This window comes from Nipponia nippon, unplaced genomic scaffold, assembly GCF_047370975.1.
Source record: "Nipponia nippon isolate SJK-2023a ecotype South Korea unplaced genomic scaffold, ASM4737097v1 scaffold_5, whole genome shotgun sequence".
Lineage (NCBI taxonomy): Eukaryota > Metazoa > Chordata > Aves > Pelecaniformes > Threskiornithidae > Nipponia > Nipponia nippon.
Window position 1 is genome coordinate 40,071,730 of NW_028262369.1, and position 13,118 is coordinate 40,084,847.

At 36.0% G+C, this 13,118-nt stretch overlaps 1 protein-coding gene across 3 annotated transcripts in view; it reads left to right on the top strand.

Moving 5' to 3' along the window:
- Window positions 1-13,118, top strand: part of ABCD3 (ATP binding cassette subfamily D member 3) — a 33,961-nt gene that overhangs the window by 17,095 nt on the left and 3,748 nt on the right. For 2 of the 3 annotated variants that reach the window (XM_087733338.1, XM_087733337.1), the window contains exons 4-22: window positions 1,359-1,447; window positions 2,363-2,432; window positions 3,307-3,404; window positions 4,155-4,278; window positions 5,233-5,289; window positions 6,524-6,666; window positions 7,024-7,093; window positions 7,548-7,617; window positions 7,747-7,844; window positions 7,924-8,015; window positions 8,555-8,643; window positions 8,720-8,792; window positions 9,828-9,891; window positions 10,317-10,394; window positions 10,488-10,553; window positions 10,656-10,745; window positions 10,971-11,090; window positions 11,516-11,620; window positions 13,000-13,056. In XM_087733338.1, coding sequence (XP_087589464.1) covers window positions 1,359-1,447; window positions 2,363-2,432; window positions 3,307-3,404; window positions 4,155-4,278; window positions 5,233-5,289; window positions 6,524-6,666; window positions 7,024-7,093; window positions 7,548-7,617; window positions 7,747-7,844; window positions 7,924-8,015; window positions 8,555-8,643; window positions 8,720-8,792; window positions 9,828-9,891; window positions 10,317-10,394; window positions 10,488-10,553; window positions 10,656-10,745; window positions 10,971-11,090; window positions 11,516-11,620; window positions 13,000-13,056 — 1,653 coding nt within the window. The remainder of the gene's footprint in view (window positions 1-1,358; window positions 1,448-2,362; window positions 2,433-3,306; window positions 3,405-4,154; window positions 4,279-5,232; window positions 5,290-6,523; window positions 6,667-7,023; window positions 7,094-7,547; window positions 7,618-7,746; window positions 7,845-7,923; window positions 8,016-8,554; window positions 8,644-8,719; window positions 8,793-9,827; window positions 9,892-10,316; window positions 10,395-10,487; window positions 10,554-10,655; window positions 10,746-10,970; window positions 11,091-11,515; window positions 11,621-12,999; window positions 13,057-13,118) is intronic. The other variant, XM_087733339.1, reaches the window with a different exon arrangement.

The window sequence follows — 13,118 nt, forward strand, 5'->3', positions numbered from 1 at the left end:
AGCATATCTTTTAAAAGGGCATCCAGGTTTTGTTTGATTCGATGCAAAGTCTTCTCTGTGCAAGTGCTTCCTATGTTTAAATAGCATGCTGTTCATGCGTAATTTTGCTTTTGTAACTTTTATCTAGGCCAGCCCTTATTAGAAAGTGAATTTATCAAAAAGTCTGTTAGCATCATTTCACGAAAGCTATGCAGACTAGAATTTAGCAAGATAAAATTGTTTGCTTCAGCATCTTTCTCATGCTTTCCAGAACACTTAAGTTTTTTTAAAAGAGCATTAGTTGAGCTCAGAACTTAAGTGATGAACTGTCATATATTAGAACTTCAACATGTATCAGGCACAAGAGCAATGAATTCCAATGTACAGAATGTAGAGCAAGCATGGCATCCAGCTAGCCGGGATGAACAGGGACCTTTGACAGCTCACTCATAAAAAGGAAGTACGCAGAAGGTAGAAGCCTGTGTGGGAATACCTCTGAGAAGGCTGACAGAGCTGGCCTCCATCAACTTCAAAAGGTCATGGCCATCAGAAGAGGTTACTGATAATCTCCCCAAAACCCAAACATCACTCTCATCTTCAAAAATGAGTATACTGGAAGGAAGCTACAGGCCAGTCAGCCTCACCGTATTCCTAGTAAGACTGTGAGCAAATCCTGCTGGAAGCTAACTCTGGCCACACGGAAGGACAAAAAGGTGATTGCAAACAGCCAGCTTGGATTTATGAATGGCAGATCATGCCTTACGAACCTGATTGCTTTCAGTGATGAGGTGACTGGCTGTGTGGATACGGGAAGAACAGACCATGTGGAATACTTTGATTTCAGCAAGGCCTTGAGACTAAAGTCTTGGCTATCTCCTGATAGCCAAGCTGAATCAGCTGGATGACGGGACAGTGAGGTGGATGGAAAACTGGCTGGACTGTTGGGCTTAAAGCCTTTTTTGATCAATGGTACAAGGTCTGACTGGTGACTGGTTACCAGTGGCCCTGTTTTGAGTGGGGAGCTGGAGTAGGTGACGTTCACAGGTCCCTTGCAACCTATATGACCCTATGCTTATGGCAGAAGAGTATCTCAGAATATCAGTAACTTCTTTATCCCCACAATCCTTCATCTTTTCTGTCTGGTATAGGTATCAACCAAATACAGCTTTTTAAAAAACAAGCTTTCTCATTAAAAAGGTAATCAGTATTCTATTAAAAATATTGTACACTAATGTGTTTCCTGCAAAGTAAGCAAATACTGCATTAGCTGGGGACAGCAGGGTCATACTTTTCTGCTAGATACGGTTGGACCACTTGCTAGAAAAGAAGTGGTGAATTTTATCCATTGTTTAATTGTTACACTTCTGTTTTTGTACTAGACAGGTTATTTGCTGCTTATTGCTGTGATGCTCGTAGTCCGCACATATTGTGATATTTGGATGATTCAAAATGGAACAGTCATTGAAAGGTATCTATAAACTTGTTATTTTTAAACATTCTTTCTTGTGTTTAACAGGGAAGTAATCTGTCAGAACACATATTCAGACGTTTTATAGCTTGCTTATTTGTATGAAACAGTAGGAAAACTGGTATAGTTGCAGTTTTGGGGGGAGAGGGATCCCTATATTTTTTGAAAGAAAAAAATTAATTTTTAATCAGCCGTTTTTCTGCTGTTGGACACAATTTTATGTTTTTAGCCAAAATTTACTTATTAAATGATTTTCAGTTCTTTTGGTTGCGTTTTGTACACTGAAGACTCTAAATCTTATCTTGACCGGAATGTCCAAGAGGGCACTTGAGAATAGTGGCATAGTGGTTCTATGGCATAGACTCAGACACATTGTTTGGATATTATTAGGACTGTTACTTCTTCCTACTGAGCTGTTTCCTCTTTAGACTGATAACACAGTGGTTTTAGTCCTGATGTTTTAGAAAGTGTTTTCTAGACCTCTGATTATTCTTGTTCCTCTTGTTGCTAAGTGAAGCAAGTTCAGAATTTGTCTTGAAGTATGATTCAAAATGATATTGTATTTCAGGAGGGGCTTTCAGTGCTTTGTAGAATGGAAGGACTGCTTTGTTTCTTTCTTGTGAGAATCTATGAAAGCAAAGAAGGAAAGGAACGGGTATTCTGTGACCATGAATTTCTGAGCCCTTAATGTAGGCAGTTACTGCAGGAGCAGAAGGGAGATAATTGCTTAGTCTGTCACTTACCACTTAACTTACAGAAGTCTGTCATACTTGATCCTACAGCTGATACTACAGGTTTCCACGATGATTTTTTTTTTCTCTGTGTGGTCCACTGAGAATTTGTCCACTTAAGAGATGCTAGTTTATACTTTCTTGTTTCTTTTGTAACTAACTCTTAGCTGATGGTTGTTTACAGTGCTATCATTGGCCGCAGCAGAAAAGATTTCAAGAAATATTTGTTCAACTTCATCGCTGCAATGCCTGCTGTAAGTGCTTTTCTTGCGCCAGCCTTTTAGTAGAACATATTTTAAATGTAAATTAAGAATTTGAGGAAAGGATCTCAAATGAGTGTCTTAAAACTTGTGGAAATTAGTTGGTTTACATACAGGTCTGTATTAAGACACATTTCATTTTCTGGCTCCAGTGTGTGGGAGACTTTATTAGCACATCTCCCTATTGATTGCAGCTATTTTTCTGACAGATATGTTTAGGTTTTCAGGTTGGTTTTCTTGATGGCAATTTTGACTGATAGCTTAATGTGCCACCTGTAGTACTGCATTATAACATCTTATGGTTTGGATGGTATTTCAACATTGTAGGTGTCGGATTCTTTTGACACCATTGGAGATGAAGATTTCTTCTTAGTCTTCAATTTTTATATTTCTTACAGCTTCTTCTGAGATTTGTTATGTTTTTTCCCACCCTTTAACTTTGCTTCAGCTTGTCAACATCTCTGACTTGCACCAGATAGAAATAATTGTTACTACCTAATAGGTAATGTACCTGGTTTACAACAAATTTGAAAGCGAATTGGTCCATTTAAGGTAGTGATTGTCAAACTGTGGCTCTTTTCTAGAGCTTATCAGAAGAGCTGAGGATATGCTACATGAACATAATTTTATATTAAATCTGTTGATGTAGTGAGATCCACTGGGAACTGGAGTTTTCAAAAATGTAGACAGAAACCTAATCAGTGGTCCTGCAGGTGCTATATGGTTGGTCTTTGATGCATTAATAGTAGTATTGACTTCAAGGGGAGAATTCACCTCTTGTAAAGTGTTTGCACAGTCTATGCTGCAAACTGATCTAAGTATATTAAATCTTGTTAGCTAAATATTGAAATACTGTCTCTTATTTTAGATCTCTTTAGTGAATAACTTCCTGAAGTATGGTCTAAATGAATTGAAACTTTGCTTCCGAGTAAGGCTTACCAGATACCTCTATGAGGAATATCTTAAGTAAGTAACACCTTGTTAATGTCTAAGGGTTTTAAAAACTAAATTGATTAAAATCAAACCAAATCATTTTAAGTACATAATAAGAAGGTAGCAAGGTGCTTAATAGGTTAGGCTTTTGGTTGCAATTAACTTGCAATTAAGATGAGCGGCTTATCCAGGTTGTATATGGCACAGATACAAAGACAGCAAAGTTGGCTCAATTAGGAAAAAAATAATGCACTGTACTGCTTCCATTACTGGGTCAGCTCCCAAAGTGCTTCAGTTGCTTTCATATAGGGCTAATAATCCTGCAGGCTGAATTGGATACATGAACTTGAATAGCTGTGTATGTCCTTCTGCACTGAATTTTGGTTGTCAGGTGTGCTGATGCGGAGTTTGTGAGGATTTTCTGACTTTGAGTGCAGTAGCAGTGTGTAGAGCAGCATGGGCCTGAGCTTCAACTAAGAGATCCTGGAGCCTAAACACAGGTAGATGTAGTGCTTAAGGACATGGTTCAGTGGTGGACTTGGCAGTGCTAGGTTAGTGGTTGGACTTGATGATCTTAAGGGTCTTTTCCAACCTAAACGATTCTGTGATTCTATGATTTAATGTCAATCTGATCAGGCAGAAGCACAAGCTATGTTGACTCCATACAGTCATTTTATGTTTGCACTACTTTCCATCTCAGTTGTATGAAGCCGGGGGTTCCAGTTATTTGAGATCCCATGTAATGAATTTTTTTTCTGCCACTTAGCTTTTGTTTTGTTTCAGAGCTTATACATACTACAAAATGGGAAATCTGGACAACAGAATAGCTAATCCAGATCAACTCCTTACACAGGACGTGGAAAAATTCTGTAACAGTGTAGTGGACCTGTACTCAAACCTTAGCAAAGTAAGTCTTTTCAGAGAGAACTTTGAGTAATAACAGTGGATGTTAAGGATGTGATGTCAGAGCTCAAAACAATTGCTTTCATTTATATATACATTGCTTGGGGTATGGTGCTAAAAAAAAACGTTTATGATATTGTTTCACACCCTCTGGTGCTAAAGCACTGTTGTGAATTGCTACAATTTGTATTAGATTTTCTTTCAAAGAACTTACCACATTCTTCTGCAAATGAGCAGTGATGAGTATGCTTTCTCAGTGTTTCCGAAGAAAATCAATGGCTAGCTTTTAGTTACATACGAATATTATTTCGGGTAGGGAGGTGTGGTTGAATAAGCATTTCCCTCTGTTTCTGGTGCAAATTTTAGGGGTTTTAGGTAATGAAGTAGAATACTGCTGAAATTTTTAGACTAAATTTTTGTTGATACTATGTTGTTCATACAAGCAGAAGTATAAAGGAAAATACAAGTTGATTTGTTGAAAAACTTCTGACTACAAAACCTGTAGTTCAGCTGCTCTAGCTTTGAGAGAGTGTGTACGGAACAGGATGCTTGCAAATTGGAATATTGCTTCTATCAGGTACATAGCCAACTATATGGCATTATTCTGCTTAGTATTTCTCACTATTACTTCAGTTAAGAAGTAATCATGGGGTCTAGTCCAACTTTGCTTAATGAGCAGAGGGTTATTACAGACCTAAAATAGTGAAGTACTTTTTTTATGTGCTATGTACTTTATCTGAAGATCATGCTGCTTTTATGTTCAATTCTTGAGCGAATGGAAGATGCCATGTGGCTGAGATTACTTTCATTTTAGCATTTAGCTTGTGTAATAGGTTAACCAGTGTTGTGCTTTTAATGCAGAGCTATAACTGTTCTTGGGGTGGTTGGTGGTTTCTGGACTATTTTATATTTGTGTTATGTTGGTGTTCTAATACTTTTTTCTATGCTTTCCTTACAGCCCTTCTTGGATATAGTTTTGTATATCTTCAAGCTAACAAGTGCAATAGGAGCTCAGGTAAATTGCTGGTTTTAGCATTATAAGCAAATTTTTCCTTCTTTGTTTATAGCCTTGTACCTATTGGGAGTCTGAGGAAAACTCTAGATGTTAATTAGAGATTCATCCATTATTTGATGGCATATACTGAAAATATGCTTTTACGTTTAATGTTTTGTATGCTTTAGTGCTCACTGTCTTGAGGCAAGCAAAGTAAAAACAAGAATTTGCAGGGATTCGATCAAGTATTTTAAGAAACAAGAAAGTTCTTTATTTTCTTCCAGCAGTTACTTGGAAATCCCATTTAGTACAGTACCCTTCTGTCTGCTTTTATGTTGCGTGACTTCCATTTAAGGGAGAAAATAAGTTTTCTGTTTCTTTGCAGCCTTTATAAAGGGGAGCCATTCCTTTCATGAAGCTGTATGATGGCTATATCCTTCTCCACCCTCACCCCCCCCTCCCAAGATGAATCATTACAGAAATAATTCTTCAGCTTAGTAAAATGGTACATTATCGAAAATGTTCAGGGTTTGACAAGAAGTAGCTCTGGGACACATGATATAGATTTTGTAGAAACAGACTGCAGTAGGGCTTAGCTGAACCTAGGTAATTTTTCTAGTCTCGGATGTCTTTGCATTGCTCTCTGTAATACTTAGTTATTACAGGGAGTTGATGCCAAATTCAGTTTATGACTTGGTTTTATGCCATGCCATGCCATGCTTCAGTAATATTTAAGCATGCTGTTTGGGAGCCCTGGTCTATTGCAGCTTGGGATCCAGCAGAATAAGAGATCCCTACCAGGACTGCTTGAGACAAGCAGGAAACATGTTGGAGATGTATGGATCAAAGAAGGGAATGGGATTGAAATACTGACTGCGATGACAATGTAGCAAATGCAGAGAAAAAGTAGTAGGTAGAAATGAAGGAGAGGAAATGAGAAAGGACCAGGAAATTATTAATGAAATAAGCTAGGACAGTGGAACACGGGGATTGCACTGGGTGATGATAAAAACTTGAGTAGAAGGCTGGGATGGGAAGAGCATCTGGGGACAGAGAATTAGTAAAATTAGTAAAACAACATCTACAGCGCAAGAGAAAGGAACATGATGGGAATTGCAAGAGTAGTTGAATTGTTAACATAGACACATGGGAAGTAAGAATCAAGGGATTGGTGCTTTCTGGGCATTTTGGATACAAATGTTGCAATTTGAGACCATCTAGATGGTAAGCTTTTATTCTTTTTTGATATTCACAGGGTCCAGCTAGCATGATGGCGTACTTGATTATTTCGGGGTTTTTCCTTACACGTTTAAGGAGGCCAATTGGCAAGATGACCATTACAGAACAAAAATATGAAGGGGAGTACAGATATGTCAACTCACGGCTTATTACAAACAGGTATGGATTTACTTGGATGGCAAGATATAAGTGACAAAGTAATACTGTGGTGTAAATGGAAGCTGTACGTTAAAATATATTTGGAAAGTCTGATGCTATCAGTTCTGAGCGAAGTGTTTGCATCTTTCTGCATGTTATTATTAAATAATTTGTATGTGTGTTATATTCCTAATTCAAAAGACAAACTGTAGCTGGGGTATAATAAGCTTGTGTTCTACCGTTGTGAAAAAGTACAAAATCTTACAAGGCAATGGAAAGAACTATATTCCTGTGTTTTATGGCTGACTTTTTCAAAGACTGTCTTTAACAGAATGAAGTTGCATTTTTTGTGGGTTTGTTGTTTTTTATTTTTTTTAGTGAAGAAATTGCTTTTTATAATGGAAACTTGAGAGAAAAACAAACTATTTACAAAACCTTCCGTAAACTGGTAAGACTTCTTTTATCTTTTAAAACATTTTAAGCAAACCTTTAATTAATTCTATCAAGGTGATTCTTGACATATATTAATATAAATTCAATTATAGTGGCTTGGTGTTTATGCTGCTACAGTCATTAGATTTAAAAATAAATTAGTAGGCTATAAGCAGAACACAGGTTTCTGATAGAATGGTCTTTTTCTTGTCACTTACCTCCTTTTCATCCACCATAATTACTATCCTCTCACTGCTTGGTTTTACGTGTAGATTGTTTGGATCTGGAGTGTAATTCTTTGCCAGCAGGGACACTTGTGCAGTGCTTGTTACAGTTAGGTGGCAGACGTTGAGGTATTTGTAACTTTACTGAAAGATAGCTGTATTTAGAATCAAACTTCTGTAAAACAATAGAAGATAGTAAAACAGGTACTGATATAGTTTGACCTTTTTTCTTCTGTAACTTACCAGGTGGAACATTTGCATAATTTCATCCTGTTCCGGTTCTCTATGGGCTTCATTGATACTATCATTGCCAAATGTAAGTGTTTGTCCAGTGCTAATGGACTGCTATAAATAACAAAGTGCTAAACTTTTTACATGAGAATTCTTTCTTTTTTTCTTATTGCTTCAATTAATGTGTAGCTTGATATTTACTCTTAAACTGCAGACCTTGCCACTGTGGTTGGTTACCTGGTTGTTAGTCGTCCATTTTTGAACCTGGCTGATCCTCGTCATCAGAATAGTACTCATGCAGAACTTTTGGAGGTAAATAGAAGAGAATTAAAACAATTTCCTGAATTTAAATTTTGTTAGTCTACAATAAAGAAACTTTCTTCTACTCTAGGATTACTACCAAAGCGGAAGAATGTTACTGAGAATGTCTCAAGCTTTGGGCAGAATAGTCCTAGCAGGCCGTGAAATGACAAGATTGGCTGGGTAAGTTTAATAGTGGTTGTGTAAAATAATCTTTCTTAATGTTATGTTATTGCCGTTTCTCATCTCATTTTAGGAAACTGACTGTAGAATTAAAGCAAAATGAGCTTATGTGCTTTGTTCATTGCAGCACCCTAAAAATCTAGAAATTAAAAAAATTTAATGCTGAAAATATATTTGAAGATGTGCTAATTATGTCCACTAGTAATTTCATATCTGAATAGTAGCAGCATACAGTTTGAATGTTTAATTGAAAAGACATTGTCAAAGGCTTGTAAATCAATTATGTATTGATTATTTACCAAACTATTTTTCTTTTAAATCTTAAGAAGAAAAGTTATCATATATTTGGGTATTACAGGAAAAGGTTCTTGTAAATATCGTGAATATTGGACAAGCTCAGTGCAACTCTAAAATGTAAATATTCTGTTTCTATGCTGGGTTGACAAAAACTTTGTCATTTTGACAGTTTAAGAGAGCACTCATTAGAGCTTCTGTGGATTTTTAAAACTTCTATAGATTAATTACTTTTTTTTTTTTAGTTTCACAGCTCGAATTACAGAATTAATGCAGGTTCTGAAGGACTTGAATAGTGGCAAATATCAGCGTACTATGGTGTCACAAGAAAAAGGTAGATGTGACATAGTACGAAATATGTGCATCTCTGTGTAGTGCTCCAGTCTCTAATACTTTTTTCTTAATTTAAGATGCAGATCAAAAGCAAGCTTTGCCTTTGATACCTGGATCTGGAGAAATTATCAACGCTGATAACCTTATCAAGTATGTTTACAAAGTTTCCACAACTTCAATATTTTTAACATAGTCTGGCTTTTAAATCTTTTCCCTCCACCACTATTAATACGGGTTTTAATGCATGTTGTTACAATATGCAATTCTTGTTGTACTATAGTTGATTTACAAATAATTCCACCTCACTCCCACTCAGTATTTCTCTTCTGTGAGTCAATTCTTGGTCTCTCATGTTAGCAGAAGACACAATATGCTGTCTGGACTTAGCCTTTTTAGTAACATTTCCTGCTGTCCTTTGGAATACGACTTCCCAGACCATTTTGTTAACACTTTATCAAATTTCTTCTTAGAAATATGTGTGGATTTTATTCCATGATATAATTCAGATGTAAAAATCAGAGCCAAGTCTGTATTCAGTTTCAAAATATTTGCTTATATTTCTATATGGACAGTTCATTGATGTACTCAAGTAGCAGTCGATTCCTCAGTTCTTTGCAGTCTGAGGAACACAGTATTGACATAGTAGTACTACTTAAAGGCATAAAGTAAAGCCAGTTAAGAGATTAAATAGCCTCAGCCTGGTCAATGTGGAAAACAGATAGTGGAGCAGAAGGGAAGGTGGGGGGGAAGAAGAAAAGGAGATGATAGAGCTATTCTTATTATTTAAAAAAAAAAAAAAAAGGCAAGGGGGAGGTGAGCAGAGAAGTCATTTATTGTGTATCCTAGGACTAATGGAATACGCTTCCACTAGCAGGTTTAAATGTACGTTTATATCCACAAGATATTTTGGAGACCAAAGGCTTAAAAGGATTCAGAAAACAAATATATGAAGGAAAAAAAAAAATCTGTAGATGTTTGCTAAACGTTAAGGTACCGCTTTTGGTTCAAGAACTTCTTTAGCTGTTAGTAGCTGGAAACTGGGACAGTGTACTGAATAAAGTAGTACTGAAGTGTTGCACTATTCCTTAAATCTCTGAGTAAGCATGCAGTGTTAGCTGCTTTCAGGCAACTGCATTTGGGGGTTTTGGTTTTTGTTCTTTTTTTTTAATGTTGCAATTCAAATAGGTTTGATCATGTTCCATTGGTGACACCTAATGGAGATGTTTTGATTCAGGACCTTAACTTTGAGGTAAGTGGTTTTTGTTTTTTGTTTTGTTTTTTTTTTAATATCATAGAAAACTATATTCATATAAAACCTCTAAAGCAAAGATTATAATTTCAGAGGTAATCTGGTTTATAAAAAAATGTGCAAACAAAAATGGAGAGGTGCTTATATGGTATGCTTAGATTTGAACAAAATTAATCATGTTAGTTTAAAAAAAGGCAATAAGCTATTTTCCCAAAAATGTTTTTATTTTTACAAGTGTATTTTCTTCCAGCTGCAAGTGGTGCTAAACTAGTTGGAAAAAACAATACTGGTGGAAATTACCCATTGTAATGTCAGAAAGTACTATGTACAAGCCTATGAGGATACTACATTGCTTTATTGTTTGTAGGAGCTTTCAACAGTACTTTCTCACTACCCCTTTTAACATGTTGACTTCACATTTTTAGGTTCGATCTGGTGCAAATGTTCTGATTTGTGGGCCAAATGGGTGTGGGAAGAGCTCACTTTTTCGTGTTCTTGGTGAGGTAAGGGAACCTTTCTAAATAAAGGGGGGAGAATCCAAAGCACTGTTGTAATTGGACTTTTTTGGTCAAGTTTAAACCTTTTTCTTGTTGCAGTTGTGGCCTTTGTTTGGTGGGCGTTTAACAAAACCTGTAAGAGGAAAGTTGTTCTATGTTCCCCAGGTGAGGCAAAGTACTTTAATTGGCAATAGCGTTCTCTTTCTTCCTACTTCAACTATCTTTAGAAATAGTTGACATATGTTTTTGTTTCTAACTGTATCTCAGAGACCATATATGACTCTTGGAACACTCAGAGATCAAGTTATATATCCAGATACTTTAGAAGATCAGAGAAAGAAAGGAATTTCTGACCAGGTAATGATAATTAGTTCATTAACCCTTTGCCTTGCTTAAGATGAGTAATGCTTCATATTTAAATATACTGAAATTGCTATTAAAAACACTGCGTTTAGTTTGGTTTTAATATTTATCAGGGTTGATGGTACTCCAGTATAATAGTATAACTCTTCATAACCTTTTTCAATCATTTCTGCATTAAGTTCACTTAAGCTCTATTTGTAATTCCTGTTTCAATAAAAGGTGCTGAAGGAGTACTTGGATAATGTCCAGCTGGGTCAAATCTTGGAACGTGAAGGAGGCTGGGATAGTGTTCAGGATTGGATGGATGTACTCAGCGGGGGAGAAAAACAGAGAATGGCAGTATGTCTCAAAAGCATAAATATTTAACAAATAGAGGACATAGGTTGAAAATGTAATCTGAATTGTAAGCATTTTTTTTTTACTAAATATTTTACTTAAAAAAGAAACCCCCAGAATGTGCAATACCTGAATACTGAGAAAACAACCTAAAATAGTGCCTATTGTACTCAAAATTTAATAGGAAATGTTGACCTTTTGCCACACCTTACACTTTGATTATATAAACAGAAATTCTAAAATAATTGTTTTTCAAAAAAAACAACCTAATATACAGCTCTCAGATTTTCAGGCTTCAGTGAGTGCCTCATTAAAAGAAATTCCCTCGCCACAGTAAATTTTTGGACACTAATGCTTAGTTTAACTTCTAACATTGCGTTATTGATTGTAGTTCTGTATCCACAGTAGCTTTTTGGTTTGCATTCCAGATGGCAAGGTTATTTTATCATAAGCCTCAGTTTGCAATTCTGGATGAATGCACCAGTGCTGTTAGCGTTGATGTAGAGGGCTACATTTACAGCCACTGCCGAAAGGTAAGCTCTTTGTTTCTAGAATTATACCTCTGTATGATAACAGGAAACTTAAAATAATACAAGCTGCACTCTTCTTTATTCCTAGTGCAGATTACAAAAAAAAGCATGCAAGGACCCTTTATGCACACTAGAATTCAATAATTGTTTTGTAGTCTTAAGGTAATTTAGATGTACATGTGGCCTCTGTATATCGGAGAACTCTTACTGATGGGTAAGTAACCTTACTTTTCCAGATGAACTCTTAGAATGTCAAGTGAAGGATCAATAATCTAAAATTTTATCCTTTTTGTTGTTCGAGAGGTTTCTTTTGGCCAGGGCAAACAGAAGTGAAAGGCTGGATATTAACATTTCCATCTATTTTGAGATATGAAAAGCCAAGCACTCTAGGAAAACATGGTGGTATTAAATATAGTTTTCTTTTTCCTTTCCCTTTTATACTCACCTTTTCAGATTCTACATAGTGCCATGTGAAATATTAATTAGATTCAATTTCACACCCCTACCCTGGGAAAGAATGGGCTTGAAATAACATTAATTATTGAGTTGTAGTATTCTCAGAACAGTAATGGAGCAAAGCTATGCATCCACTGAAATATATGTTTGAAACTTGAAGTGGGGAACTTAAGGAGCCTTCTGTGGTAGTAAATTGATACTAGATGAGGACTCTGCAGAAGAATGGATGTTATTTCTTCAACTAGTTTTACCGTGTTAATATCAATACCCTGACAATTTTCTAAGTCTGTTTTGCATACACTTGTTGTTCTGCTAACTTGAATGGTCATTTGTACTTTTGTTTTAGAGTTGCTGTTGCCAAGTGGCTAATGCATGTTACTGAAAGATAGAATTCCTGGTTAAGCTGTCCTTGCAGAAAGAAAAAAATGTTACCCTGTTTTATCATCGGAGCCATTTTGTCCTTTAATTGGTGCTGCTGTTAGGGATGCATAATTAATTGAGTTGCAAGGAAACAGAGGAAGATTTATTCACCTTTAAATTGTCCCTTTAAGTTTATAATTCATTATAGCTTTTGTGGGTTTGGCTTTTTTTTTTTCTGTTAAAATAGACTTCTTTTAATCACCAGGTTTGTTGTTTTACTTGCCTCCTACCTTACCTCCTTTGCCCAGTTCGTATTATGTTTTGCCAAATCACTAGGAGCAAAAGAATGGTGAAATCAAATAAAAAAAAATAAATCCCTCCTGCCTTATTTTATTTTTTACTGCAAAATTTTGTATTAAGGCTACATATGTATACTGTTAATAATAGAGTCTGGAAGTTTGTGTTTATGAATTGAAGCTCTTCAGCTGATACCATGCTGAAAAATAAGTAACACCTAACCCATGAGAAAAATTAACTGCTTTATTGTGTGTGTTTTCTTCATGTAGGTTGGCATCACTCTCTTCACTGTCTCCCACAGAAAGTCACTCTGGAAACATCATGATGTATGTAGTCTTTGCTTTTGCTAAAGATATCTGTAGGTGATAGGAGTTTTGTTGTTTGACTT